The 15,388-nt window shown below is 40.6% G+C and overlaps 1 protein-coding gene across 11 annotated transcripts in view; it reads left to right on the plus strand.

Moving 5' to 3' along the window:
• Positions 1-3,859: 3,859 nt before the first annotated feature.
• The window catches only part of SGCZ (sarcoglycan zeta), a 360,204-nt gene continuing 348,675 nt past the window's right edge, over positions 3,860-15,388 (plus strand). For all 11 annotated transcript variants that reach the window (XR_005859307.2, XR_005859308.2, XM_040699469.2 and 8 more), the window contains exon 1: positions 3,860-4,813. Coding sequence is in view for 9 of the 11 variants with exons in the window: in XM_040699469.2 (XP_040555403.1) it covers positions 4,775-4,813 (39 nt within the window). In the remaining 2 variants the exon portion in view is untranslated. The remainder of the gene's footprint in view (positions 4,814-15,388) is intronic.

Raw genomic sequence — 15,388 nt, forward strand, 5'->3', positions numbered from 1 at the left:
TATGCGTGCTAAGAGATACTTATAATATAATATACATCTACTTATGTTAGCCTGACATCTTCTATTAAAAAAAAAATTACACACTGAGCAGTATAAAAATATTTTCAGGAATATGGGTTTCTCTTACAACTTGGGAAAAATGTAGACATTCTGTTTGAGAAATATTCTAGTACTCATTTATTTTTACCCATCTCTGATGCTTAAGTCTGTATCTCCATCTTTAAATACTGGATTTATGGAGGGTTTTTTTCATTTTAGTTTAGTTTTATGAATGGAGTATACGTATGAACTATATCAATTGTGGCTTCATTATGAAAGATCCCATCATTTTCAATGATTTAATTATGATTGACATCTTTTTTTCAGATGCATATGTGCAACTCTGGCATGAGTTCAAGTAGTAGCTGTATTAAGTTACTGAGCATGTGGTCACAGATTCAGCTGTCTAACTCTGGGTACTCCCTGTACAGTCAGAAGGAAACAGTCACTTCCAGAGATGATTCAAACCCATAAAAAATAAATCACCTTTTGAAAATGTTTATTTTTCTGCATGGGTCAGACCACATTTAAAGCAAACCAGAAAAGTATCTATGCCTGGACAAGACAATTACACCAAATAAGATCTTCAGGGGAAGTCTATATTGGAATCTTTTTGATCTGAGAAGAAGTCTCTTTGAAAGACGAGATAAAATGTGTTGATGAAAGGACACAGCACACATTGTTTGGGACATACATCTCTGGAATGACAAAGCAGTCATGACTGCTATCTAGCCCTGGATCTACTGTGTCTGGTTAAGAAGCATGATTTGCTGAAAAGCTGTACCTTCTCACATCACAGACTTGAACCACTCTTGCTCACCGTTTCTGTGGATCACAGGGAGAGTTGGCCACAATCCTGACATTAACTTGCTTATATCTTTTGATAATAAAAATGTTTTTTCAGGCTTTATTTAGGAAAATTTGTTCCCTTGCCGTTTGCATGCAGCCCTGAACGACTGCAGAATTTAATTTTTTGAAGCCCAGCAGGCAACTTTTCCAGATTTGTTAAAATTCTGCTCTGGCCTGGGCTATCATTACAAAGTCCAGCACATACTCTACATTCTGCTCCTGCACTCCAGAGTTCACTGCACTACAAAAACGTTCAACAAGAATCTGCAGAAATCAAGTCTTTTTAATCGTAACAAAATGAGAAGAAAGGCTACAAGGCTAAATATTGAAAAACATCCTAAGCTTGACTGTAACAGGTTAAAAACTCAATTTTTAATGATAATTACTTTCCTAGGATTATTCTTTCATTCAATCCTTAGTTATATCCTGACAAATTTTGCTTACCGAGAATGCCTAATATAAGAAGATAGGTGCACAGGAAAGACAAAGGAGAAGGCAGAAGATAATTTTTGCATAGTGGTTTATTATCTGGAAAAAAAAAGTAGGAAATTGTGCATGAATGAAGCAGATGAATACTTGAATGAAAAGTTGATATAATAGCCAGGGCAGATTTATACAAAATAACAGAATTTTTTCATTGGTGTACTGCATAATGATCTGCTGAAAAACAGGCCTGAGGTCAAAACCACTGCTTGCTGACTGCAGATTTCTGCTTGCTTTGTGTTCTTCATTTGCAAGCACCAGACTCAGGGCTCTTTTTCAAAGCTAAGATACTGATTTGCAAGATTTGCTTGTTCCTCTCTGAATCTAGCCTCCTGGCTTTGTTTCAGTTTCCCCCTGTATTAATGCTAATGATAATATTTACCCTTTCTGAAAAATTTTGTGTTGACACATGCAGGACACAGTTGGTAACAGTGCTGGATGAAACAGAAAGCCCCCTCTAAGGACTCCATACTGTATGCAATCACTAAGACATAAGAACATGCATAAATAATGAGGATGAAAATTATGAATATCTGAGTCATGCCTGTCTTCCAAATGAAGGCCTTGCAATAAGAAATGTCTTACTGACTACACACAAGATAAAAAAATTAAGATATTGGAAGCAACTAGAAGCTTGGTATTAATTAACTTAGGTGTGCCTGACTTGGCAACAAAAAACACTTTTAAAGTCACTTGATGAGGCATATCACCTAAGAACAGTGAAACACATTTTAATGCATTACTCAGGAGACTGACAAAATCAATTTTTTTAGCCTTGTTTTCCAAGGCAGTGAGGTTTACATTATTGCCCTGTCAATTTTCCTTGTCTCATCCCTAAACTCTTGACCAATTTCAACAAAACTCGGCAGAGGATTCTCAGTGTAACACATCCCCATGAATTTTGTGCAAATCTCAGTAGAAACAGTGGAGTGCCCCATTCAAGAGTGCCTGTGCTGTGGCAGCAGCAAGACAGCAGAAGGTCACAATACTGCAGCCCTCTTTTTTTTAGAAAGCTGCATTTTGTGAATCTACCTGATGACCTACTAAACATTGTGTGATCATGCTTGGATGATGGAGAGAGGCTCAAGGGTTCTCTGGCTGCCCAGTAGCCCTGGCCAGGACTCAGAGGTACTCTTGTACCATGCCATCTGGTAGGTATCTCACAACAGGTCAATCCTCTCCTTTCCCCAGGACTACATATTGATGCTTTTGAGGAAGCATAGAGGTGCCTTCTGGGGGAATTTTTCTTTCTTTTACAAAAGTCACTCTGATTTTTTTTTGTCTGTTTGTTTGGGGGAGGGGGAGTATTTGTCAGGAAAAAAAAAAACAAAACAGTCTGTATAATTCCTATAGGTCCTACAATACCTTGATTTAGCGTCCAGTTTGGCAGTGTTCTATTTGGATATGAGTCTGTTGACTCACATGGGAACGCCAGACCGAGCCTTTAATCTTTATAAATTGCTGTTCTAGATTAATGATAATAATGATATTTACAGTGCATTCACAATGAATCTGGAAGTCATGCACAGTTTGTGCTAAGAGGAAAAATGTCATTTGCCTGTGTTTGCTGTACATCTGTAGAGTTTTCTAGAAGATGAGCACTGTATTCAGTCTTTGGGAATGGCTATCACTGCCCATCACCCAGGGCTCAGCCTTATGTTAACCCTGCAGTGCTGGAAGCTGAAAAGAAATCTGTATGGAACTGGAAACACAGTTCGCATTTTGAGCTATTAGATCTTATTTATATTGGATTATCAAGAATGCTATTTCTATCTGAAGTAGCATGGAAAATGCCTAAGAGGAGGAGGCGATAGTACTAGAAAGGGATAGTTTTGAATTTACCACTCATGGAGTTAATAAATAAAGCCCCCCAAAGACTAAAAGCTGGATACTAAAAATCGCAGCCTTGTTCTCCCAAACTGCAAGTGACAACCAGATTTATGATAAAGGCGCTTGATAAAATCACCATCTTGGTGGGGAGCAATTTGAATTTTAAAATCTAATTTTGATTTTTTTTTCTTTTTTTTTCTTTTTTTTCTTTTTTTTTCTTTTTTGTGTAACATGAGAGCCACAAATCAGTGAACCCTTCGGAAAAGGTGATTAGCAAATTACACTCCACGAGAGTCTCGGACTTAACCCGTGTGCCATCAGAAATGCTGCTCCACTGAAGCTGCAGCAGTACTCAAGAGATGAACAAAACCCACGCATCTCAAGCCTCACGATGGGAAGTTTTGTATCATACTGCTAATTTAGGCACACACAGAGCTATCCACTTATATGTGTGTGTATCTATATGTATATATATCGATATCTGCATCTATACACACGTATGGCGAGCTATACATAAGGCAGCAGCGGCTGCTCAGTTGGGTTGAGTGGCACTGCCCAGACACGCGGGGACAATGCGGAGCCCTCGGGCGGGCGGCCCTGGGCTGCGCGGGGGCGGCGCTGGCGGCCTCGGGCGTTAAGACCCGTGGCTGCAGCGGGCGGGGGAGGGAGTGCTGCGCCGGGAGAGCCGGAGAGATTCCCGCGGGCCGCGAGCAGGGAAGTCAGGCACCTGGCGGCGGAGGACAGTAACACAGGACAGAAGGGGAAATCTCCGTCTCTTCCTCTCTCTTCTGCAAGAGATCCTCCTGTTTTTCTCCCAACTCTTAGCATCACCTTCGAAGATCAACCCCTACAGACTTTCTTATCTTGTTATTTTTTTTTTTAATTATTATTATTGAGAGAATACCTTCAGCTGCAAAACAATCTTGGAATCTATGCAGGACTTGGGGGGTTTTGTTATCTCGCCGGCGAAATCGTTCATCACTGCTGCCTTGCTCTCGCAGGGTGCTCAGTTGGCCACCGGAGTGGGCATGGCGAGAGCGGCTTTTATCGTACACTCTTCAGTTTGAACACATTTCCTTGAAATTTGCTGCATGATGCCGTCCGAGGAAGCAGGATTTTTTCTCGGGATGCAGCGATTCGTCGGCATCTGAGCTTATTGCAGAAGGAAAAAAAAACAAATCTTCAACGGAGTGTTGCTTTTTTTTTTTTTTTTTCTTCCCTCTCCTGTCTCCTCCTTTCATTGCCAGAGGACGCGAATCTCTTCCAGCGGGGACAGATCACCTGTCGCTTTAATCCTTAAGGGAGTTTTTTTTTTTTTTTCCCTTAAAAAAAAAAAAGTGAATTATTTTATTTTATTTATTTATTTATTTAAACCGGTGGAGGCGTGATTGTGGAGAATGAGACTGAGGGGAGCTGCCGGGCTTTGGAGGACAAGGCTGAGTTTAGGCTGGAAACTGAGAGACTAAATTAACCCCCCTCCTTTTTTATTTCTTTTTTTTTTTTTTTTTTTTTTTTTTTTGGAGGGGGACACAACTTCCCCTCTTCCCCAACGCTCCGCGCTCAGTTTCACCTTATGGACAGATCAGGCAACCTAGCCACGGAGGAGCTCAAGGTAGGGTGGGTGTCCGCGGTCACGGTGCGGCTCGGACCCTCCGCCCGGGGGCGGGCGCTGCGGGGATCCCGCAGCCCCGGGCGGGGGACGCGGAGCCGGGGACGGCGTAGGCAGTCCCGTCGCCTTCCTCGGGCATCGTCATACGAATATGAATGATGGTGGTGCTCTCGGCGTTGTATCCGCGCCAGGCGCAGCAGCAATCTCGCTCAGGGAGGAGGGAGTAGTAGGGCGGTGGGTTTCCCCGTAGAAGTTGCCTGCGAAGCCTTTCTCGCCCGGGCATCTCCTCCTCTTCCTCTACCGCCAGGAGAGAGGGGAACCCTCACGCTCCGCCTGCCTCCGGCACAGCGCCCGGGTTCCTCCTCATGCCCGGGTGGGAGCGGCGGGCCGCGGGCACGGCGCGCCGCATAGAACCCCGGCCCCAAACTTTGCGTTAGGACGGGGCCGCCGCGAGGATTCCCCCCGGCCCGACTCGGGCTTCCTCCCCGCGGAAAGAGCATGCCTGAAAGCGCTGAGCATGCTCCTTTGCGGTGATGGAAAGCCTGCCCGCACCTGCTGGTAGCCTGGAGCCCAGCTGGGCTAAACTAATAGTCATCATCATAATAATTTTAAAACAAGCTCTGTCCGTCGATACGGGGTAAAGAGGGTGGGGGCAGCCTGGGGTGGGGAGTGGCGGCGGTGTCGCCGCACGGCTGAGGAAGTGATGGAGAGGAAGAGGAAGACGGCCTTCTTCGGGACACTTGGGCAGAGCCCTGGTTCCCCTCCCCCTGAGCGGGGCTCTGAGCTGGGGGGGAACTCTGGGAAGCACCAAAGTGGTACCGTAGGCTCCCGTCCTGCTCCTACGAGGCAGATGTCGAAGCATGATGCAGGTGTGGGATGAAAGGGAACAACCTGAGCTCCTCCCAAAGTCTCAGTGGCAACTGCTATAAATCCCCTAAAGAAAAACGTCCACCGGAAATAGAGTTGCTTGAGTGTTGGATGTGATGAGCTCAGGGTGGATGGGGCAATGGCAGAGACTCTGCTGGATGGGTAGCAGGCTCTGTGCTGCTACCCAGCTGCCCCGCCTCAGCCTGGACGGGTTCCCGGTGACAGTCCTCAGCCAGGGAGCGATTCTATTTTAGCAGATTGATTTTAAAGGTCCTTTACAGAAAATATATGCGTGCTAACTTTGCAGGAAGGCACATCCCGCTGGGAGCTGGGCTGCTCTAGTCGAAGCGGCTTCCATTAATCTCACAGCCATCCACGCTGCAATTAAGACTCACGCTGCAGCGTGCACAGGCAGCTCGACCTTGAGCGAAACAACACAGTCAGGAAGCGGTATTGCCTCTGAGCATCAGCGCTTTAATTTTTTTTCCCCCTCCTTGAGGAAAGCTTCAAAAGGAGGCATTTCTATAGGTGCTACTGAAATCTGGGGAACTTTCTCGGACGAGCCGCTTTTGCACAATGCTCCCAATGGCTCTCCCGAGCGTTGCTACTGCTGCGGGGCTGCCAGAGAGCGATTGCCGCCCAGAGGGAGCCGTGCCCGGGTCTGTTCGCGGCCGGTAGGGGGTGGTGGAGGGCCGGCGGGATCCGAGCATCCCACCCCGAGCTGCACCAGGCATTGGGGATCTACCCGAAGCGCCACATTCCCACGAACGGGAATATAACGGGGGCAAAGGCCTTAGAAGGCAGTACACTCGGGAATGAGTGTATTTCTCATCTGGTCACCCTGCTGGGCTTGAGCACCATGAAGAGTAGTGCCAACACTGCTCAAAGTTGTGGAAAGCTTTCCACCCATTCCTGGCCGGTCTCAGGGGAGTTGAAGTCATTTCAGAGCTTCACTCCTTCCCACTGGGTCAACGCAGCCCCCATGCTGTGACGTACAGTTAGCAGGCACCCAGGGCTGAGCTCCACCACACTGTGCCACACAGAGGGCTCACAGGGAAAATGTCAGCTGCTGGAACAGGGTGTCATAGCAGAGCTTCACCCAGAGTCGTGGAAGCAGGCTACACAGTGTCTTTCAAAATAGTGTTTCCTCTATGTATGTGAGGAAGCATCAAAAAGAATAATGATAACTTCTCTGCAGTACTACAAGTCAAATGTGTTGACTCTGATGATGATGTATAGTATAGATACTGGAAACATATACTGTATAGTATATAAAGATTTTAAGTCTCAAGACAGACATTAAATTTCAGTTTGAAATGTGTGTATGTTTATTATATTGATTGTAATGAATTCTGAATTTATATAGAATATATATAATGGCTGTATGTTTTGAAAGACAATTAAGTGAAATACTGAACAAGTGTCATGCGTGCAACACTTGCTAATGAGGGCAGGTGTGCTTCTCCTTACTAGTCCATGCATGAATTCCTGATGAAACAGATCAGTACCGAAAAGAGAGACTACTCTATCTGAGATTTGGGGCTGTTCTGTTTTTCCTTTGATCTGTCTCATCTGTCTGAGATACGTACATGAACTTCCCTCCTACGTTTTATCTCAAGCCTGTAGGGCTTTTGTTTTAAAGGAGTAGGACTGAAAACAGAATACACAATTCTTCCATAGTTGGCTGTAGTCTGAGGTGTAGTGTTATGCAGCACTTTCTCTCACCTGATGTAGTCAACGTCTACATTTTGAACACATGAAACTGTATGGCTGTGTGAGTGTATTATGTACTTCATAGAGCTTAGTATTTTGTATACGTTGATAAATTTTGCAAATTAACTTGCACACTTGCATTTGTATTTAATTGCTTGAAATTGTCTGAATTTTCTTTACAAAGCAGCATGGAAAGGCCTTTGTGTTTCCTGATGCAGTGTTGATTTGCGGCTTTCATTGGCAGTGAATAGGTCATTAAAAGCTTTGTCCTTTGTGTTTGTCCAGTTGTTTGACATAAAATTCATCTAGTGTAATTCTCTTCCTTTTCTCTTACGTCTTTTTAGCAACCACAATTTCTGTATGGTCTCAGATAGTAGGAGACAATATTTCCTGTAATCTGTGTCTCTGATACTTTTCTGGAAGAAAGTTGGTTTGCAGTTGAGTGTATGATAATGGTAGGATTCTTAGGATGGAATAAAACCCGTCTTGGAAATCATCTCTTTCTATGTGAAATGTTGGTCCAGTGAGAATTTGTCATTACAGTCCCAAGATATTATCTTAAATAGGGTGGTTAAATGTCTCAAAATTACAGCTTTTAAAATGCAAAAACATTAAACCCTGTATACTAATTCTGAATCATCTTGTGAAAATGAGCTGAATTTCTTTATTCACTTCATGTGAGAATATCTGTAATCTGTTTATAGTTCTACATTTCCTAGTGAAACAAAACTGCTTGCTTCTCCGTGAAACTGAACACAAATAAGGTTTTGCAATGCTAGTCATTCAATGCAATTTATGTAATTCATGAAATATTTCATGAGGAAGTTCAAACAGAAACCACAAGAGTTTAAACAAGAGATGATTCAAGAATGTTGTGGTCTTAAATATAACAACATTGCAAGTGACTTCACTGCTTAAATCAAACAGGAGAGCTAATACTCAGAAGAATTCTGTAATTTTATTTTTATTTTTTATGCTTTGAAGAGGGAGTCTTAGGAACTCGTGCTTGGTGTGATGTGGGAAGACTGTTGATGAGCTTAGGTAGGAGGTTATATTTCTGTTTTAAGTTAGTCATTCCACTATTAAAAGTATAGTAATCTATAACAATCAATATATTCTTAGCAGTGTCTACCTCTTTAATTCATGTCTCTGTTTGGGACACAGATATCTAAATGAGAATATTAAGGCATTTTTCTTTTTAATTCAAATCCTCCCCTTCTCTACCTATATCCCTCCAAGAAATCATAATCTTTTACTAAGGGCCTACCAACAATACTCAATAACGACAATTAACCTTTGCATTCACAGCCAAATAATTCAGTCTTTAAACCCTCCTTCATGAAAGGTCAAGATGAAATGGTTCTAAAGTAGTGTACTTGCAAATTCTTTTTCTCTGTGTTCCTACTGTGGGATTTTTTCTCAGCCTCCCAATATGTATAAAACCTAGACGTGTAGCCTGGGAAGCTGGAGAGAATTCTATGCATAAGATATAGTTGTTCAGTAGACATAGCAAAAAGGTCAAGACAACAGCAGTGCTCTCAGTATACACTTTAGAAAAAAATTCCATGCTGTTGCTACTAAAAAACTGTACTAACCTGTGCCTGAGCTTTTTGACACTGTTCATTACAGCTGTGCTAAGTTCAAAGCTCTTTTAATGGAAAATACATCAAAATCCAAGAGGTTGGTTAAAAGGAGAAAAAGCACTCTATCTTCCTCTTCTCCATGGTTTGGGGGATAAATATTGCTGTGTCTTCTGCCATTGTATTCTCTACGTTAAAGAATAGATGTGAGAGATTTACATAAAGCTTAGCAATGCTTTATTTTTCTCCCTGAAATGGAGGAGTTTAGTGTGTGATACTGCTGTAATATGGGTTGATTCAATAGATCTGAATGTAAAACTTTGAAATAATGTATATGTTATGCTAGAGCTTCTCAGAGATAAATCACTGAAAATGTATCTGGGAGACCCAGTCATACTTTTTTGGTATGTCCCTTAATCTTTTGATGATTGATGTTGCTTTCTCAAGTTCCTGAGTAGGCTGTGAGCAAAACTATTTTTAAAGTGTTATGACAGAAATGTCACTAGAGACTTTTCCTGTGAAATCATTTCACCTTGCACAATTTTATAGAAACTTTACAAATCCATGTCCGACCTAGTTGTTTCTGCATCCTCTAAGGATCCAGCATTACAAAGGACAAAAAATAAGGATTCAAATATCAAAAAAACCTGCACAGTTATGCATAACTCTTTTCTCACTTTGACATGGAGGTTTCAGGGGCCTCTTAATGGCAAAATCACTTTTGTTTTCTTCTCCATTCAAAAAAAAGAATGGAGAACATGGAAAACACCGTTCTCTTTAGTTTGAAACACTATACATTTAAAGAGCTTACAGAAAACTACTTAATATCCTGCTATATATTTGTCTGCAGGCACACATAATGCCATTGTAAAATGAGTGTTACTTAACAGTCCAAGAATGAAGACTAACATTTATCTACTAAGTCATCAGATCCTTTGCTAATGCTAAGATACTGCATTTTAACACATTCCACAACAAAGCCCTTTGCGAAGAAAGATGATGTGAGCTTGCTATCCACTGGCACTGGGTTTGTTTTCTTCAGTACCTGTTGGCTACGATGCAACAGTGGGAGAAATAAAATGTGAGGCTTTATTCTCTGTTAGCTGCATTACTGCAGCTACACAAGGCTGGATTAACTCTATTACTACATCACACAAGGGCAGATTTACAGGCATATTGAGAAAGTCAAAGCTTGTGGTGCTCAACACTTTTGTAAAAAATATTGCTCTGTCCATACCTCCCTTCTTACACCTCTAGATAGTAGAGTAAGGAGGGTTGCATGATTTAACTCCCAGAAATTGCTCTGCTTGTAAAGTGCTATACAGGGACAGAGTACCTTTCTTCAATTTCAAATTAGTAGTGCTTTGTGAAGTCAGTCTAGTTACATCAGCAGCAGTACAGCAGTGATACATCTCAAAATCACTGCCACAAGCAGTAAAATGCCTCAGGCATGAAAACCTGACCTTTAGCCATACTTTACTGTTTTATCAGTCCTCTTCAGTTCATCTGGGCAGCATGGTCTGGAATTTATAGGTTCTACCTTCCTGCTCCTACAACTCTACAACAGACAAATTAGATTGTTAGCGAACAGTGGTAAACTGAAAAAATATCTTCCTTCTCAGCTTATAAGAAGGTAATTTAGTACACTGAATAAAAAAGTATACCACTTAGAACCACAAGCAATTTTGAATGTGTGCAATCTAATACACTGTTTGTTGTAACATGATCCTGAGTAGAAGAATTTATAGTTACAGCATCTTGGAGGCTGCATAGAGATCATTAGGCTTTATCATCTGTATCAGGGTGGAAAGTTTGGGTCACTGAACGACATCCATACAGGTATTTTTGTTATTTTCTCTTTGCAATATTGGTGTTCATGATAATTCTGCTTCTCAGTTATGTAGGTCTTTTCGTACTCAAAATTGTTTTTAAGGCATTTTGAGTTGTTTTCAAGAAAGGGTAAAGATCCACACACTTTGTATTTAACACGAGCAATGCAATCACCCCAGTTCAGTAGATACATAGCACAACAGCTCTTTAAAATCAATGTAGATTTTAATTCATGAAAACTTCTAAGGAAATTCAATTTAATTCAAAACAGCAAAATAATCTGAATATTACTACAATAATTAGTACTTGGAGCTAAGAAAGAAACACCATAAACCACTGAAATAACAGGTAACATTTTCTCCATCTGAGGTTATTCAATAATACAAAATTATATTCTCTTTAGTAAAAGCTGGTCCACATGCAATAAGCATTCCATAAATGGCACTTCCTATTAGCTAGCTGAAGATGAGTAAATTAGCTGCTTTATAGGAAGTTTTCATGAAATGAATTGCATTCAACAAATCACTAATATGCATAAAGCAATTGAAACTAAAAGTAAAAAAAAAAAAACAACAAAACAGTAGTCTTTTCATCTGCCCTCTGTCTGATCATAGATCAACAGGTATGACAAAAGTTGAAAAGCAATTTAAAATTTCAGGAGTTATTTACATATAATAAAGGAGGAAGAATGAAGCCTCAGAATTCAGGCATTACTTTGCATTCAATTTGAAGCCTTATATTTAAAATGATGCTAGATTTGAACTCGGAAAGTTACCTAACCACTGCACATGCACCATGTCCTGGGAAGTGTTCTGGCCGAGTGCCCTCTCTTCATTCTCTTTTCTGATTGCACTTCTTGTGGCTCTGGTATAAATGTGGTTTGACAGTAAGTAGCTTTAGAAGAAATCAAGCCATTAACAGCCTCATCATAAGAGTTTGAAGTCCTGTGTTTTTCAGGAATGGTCCTCATTTTCTTTAGGAGGTGCTACAAGGAAGGTACCTCTGCTATACACAGCACCAACAGAGACTCCATTCTGGAAAACAGCCTTCAAAAACCCATTTCCTCCATCAGACATCAGTTTTTCAGGAATGGTCCTCATTTTCTTTAGGAGGTGCTACAAGGAAGGTACCTCTGCTATACACAGCACCAACAGAGACTCCATTCTGGAAAACAGCCTTCAAAAACCCATTTCCTCCATCAGACATCAGTTTTTCAGGAATGGTCCTCATTTTCTTTAGGAGGTGCTACAAGGAAGGTACCTCTGCTATACACAGCACCAACAGAGACTCCATTCTGGAAAACAGCCTTCAAAAACCCATTTCCTCCATCAGACATCAGTAGTTTGCAGATCCCTTAGTATTCCCTAATAATGTTACTTAGGCACATTGCTTGCATCCCACTAATGACTAACATTTCTTATTCCACTCGGATGGAAAAGAGCATCTTTTGATTTGTCCTGCTTAGAAGCACTGAGATTCACCTTATTCTTTGCAAGCATGAGTTCAACGTGCAGTAGGAGATGGATGGCTTTCACTTGACAAATGGCCAGGCAAGATAAAATACTCAGGTCTTGCCTTTATTGGGAAAGAGATTTTACTATTAACTTAAGCTAATTTTATTTCTTTATGATAAAAGGTGATCGTACCACAACTTGTTTCTATTTTGAAGAAGAGCCAATCACTCAAAGTGATTGCTTGGACATCAGGAGAGCCTTTAAGAATGTGAATCACAGTGTAATAGAGAGACTCCTGTCAAAGTCATAAAGGTTCAGGAAATATGTAAAGTTTCAGTGTGAATATTTTTTCATTTGTGGTAATTTGTCTTGACTAATTCAGAAGTCTTCCTACTGAGAAGGTTGGCTGTTGTAAATTCCGTTCACTGGGTAATATATGTATGAGGAAAGAAGCTGAATGATCTATGCCTTAATAAACAGTAGAGTGCATTTCAGAATGCGTTACAAAGAGACTGGAAGTTTTTCCAAGAAGGCGACTTGTCCTTAAAGCTGGAATTCATAGCATTTTTTATTTCATTTAGCAGTTTGAGAATTAGCTGTGAATAATTGCAGACTATGAGCCAGTCACTATAAAAATGTACTCCTCCAAAGTGAAAAACATCCTGATCACCTATAATGTTTAGACGAGTTCAGGGGGGAAAAAAAAAAAAAAAAGGCATAATTTGGGACTAAGATCCATCTGTGCTTTGTTGTGCTTGAGTCATCACCAACAGATGGCAAGTACTCTGTAGAAATCACTCAGCTGAATTACTCCAGTTTGTGGGGTACCTAAGGCACCACCCTTAGTTCTAACATTATACTATATAAATATTCTGTTTTCTTTGGAGGTTCAGGCAGCTACCAGCAGAGAGGCTGGTGCATTATCATGCTCTCAGATACATAATGTTATGTAAATATTTGTAATAAATACCTTCCCTTTTATTTCTCTTGAAACAGTGTGTTTCATTCCCAGCACAAGACTGCTGAGCTCTGTCAAACTTCATAGGCTGTGGTTGCAAAAATATCCAGCAACAAGCTGGTATTGACTGTCACTTCCTGTAGGGCTCTGAAGTTGATGTTACTATTTCAGATAGATTCCTGTTCTGAAATATATGCTAGCTGCTCAATGACTTTGCAGTTCAGCAGACATGAGATGAATGCAAAAGCTCTCTATCATATAGACTCATGTTCTCTCTTAATCTTCATGCAGGGAAAATTATTATCCCATTTCATCAATTTTGTATTAGATTTTCCTGAAAAAAATGGCAAAAGCATATCCTTCTTTAGAGGCTAAAAACAAGTTAGTTAGCATGTGCTGTTTCCGCAGTACTGGCATTGACAGTCTCATTTCTGTAAGTAGATCTTGCTTTCAGGGTAGCTAGATACTATCTTTAGAATTGATCTCATACCTTCCTTCATATGCCTCCCTCAACTCATTATGAGATGCAAGTGAGTATGTGATTGGAAAATGATCTATTTGCCCAGAACAGACCTCTACCTAGTTAAGCTCCCTATTTCATTCAGCATTAATTTAGATGAGGTAGATAATATTCACTGTTCATGTAAATATGCCATCTACTCAGTCTACCGAGACCACTTGCACTAGTGCTTAATGAAATTATGGGTATGTGAGTAATGTCTCTGTGTCTCATCATAAAATCTCCATCATATTGCTGACAGTCATAAAACAGAAGACATCCTTTGCCAAGGTGCTGTCTGTCCTATTGAACTTGGACTTTTCTAAGCCTTGATCAATGAAGGAATGCACCTAGTAGGTAGCAAACTGCAGCATGATGAACAGAGCAAAGACAAGAGTGTCTATAAGAGCTGCACTGAAGCCTAGCACCTGCTGTGTCAAGAATTATAGATTATATTGGGTAAAATCCATTTCTGTTTTGAGCATATGCTGCTGCATCAGACTACAGGGCTATTATTTTGTAACAGACATGCATAGCTTGCCAATGCGATTTTAGAATAGCCAAATGGAATGTGAAGATTTCAAGTGGGAAGGGAAGGCTGGATCAAAATGGTTGTACAGATGTCTGTACTATTGTTCATGCTGTTGCATCACTGGGATATCTTGATTGTTCACAGATTTAGTGCTGTGTTTTGTATTTTTTTAAAACCAAAATTTTCATGCCAATATTACCACTCAGTACAAAACGTGTGTGGTATGTGCAATGCATAAATGCACATGACAAAGTATAGGACAAAATTTAACTCTTAAGCACTAGAAAACTCAAATGATTTCTCAGAAAATTTGTAGGAAATGTGTTTGTGGGCATTTGCTTTGGTGTAGGAGGTGATGAGAAAAGGAGAAAAATTAGAGAACCTATGAAAGCAACTGATGCTGTATTGTCAGTCTGAGTTGGGTGGTGGTAAAACTTATCTTACTCTCATCACATACTAATTTGGTACCACATACCAATTTAGTATGTGATATGCTCTATTGTTTTCTGAACTAAGTGTAGGACCAAAACCTGCATGCCTGGACAGCACAGATTTCCCCTAAATCTATGGTTGGGATCCATTCCATGTTGCTTTCACTGGATATTATCTTAGGGAAAACTTGTCCTCTACTGTTAAACAGGTGTAGAATTTTCCTTACAATGTCAAGTAACCTGTTTGATACAGTTCTTTTTAAAAAAGGGCTAATGGTAGTAGTAGAAGCAAGCAATTACAGATATCAACCTTGTTTCCATCTGTGGAGAGGATAGCCTAAGCCAGCTCTTAAAAATAAGAAAATAAATAAACTACATTTGTCTTATGATGATGCTGTGTTTTTTCTTTAAAATCGAAGTCTACATAAATTGCACTTTTTATGACACTATTATCACATCTTTCACAGTGTATGGGCATAAAAGAATTCATTTACATTTTACACTATAGATATTTTAATAATTTATGAAAATGCAAAAACATTATATAACTTTAAACATCTCCTGCACCTTCACATGATACCACCCGATAAAGTCATTGGTATGAAGAAGGGAACAGAATAGGATGGCAGGATTTAAGACCACTAGAAGAAGGCAGTAGAACAGCATGAGCTAAATGAAGGTGCCTTCCATGTCTTACCCAAGTCATACAATACA

Source organism: Gallus gallus, chromosome 4 (assembly GCF_016699485.2).
Source record: "Gallus gallus isolate bGalGal1 chromosome 4, bGalGal1.mat.broiler.GRCg7b, whole genome shotgun sequence".
Taxonomy (NCBI): Eukaryota; Metazoa; Chordata; class Aves; order Galliformes; family Phasianidae; genus Gallus; species Gallus gallus.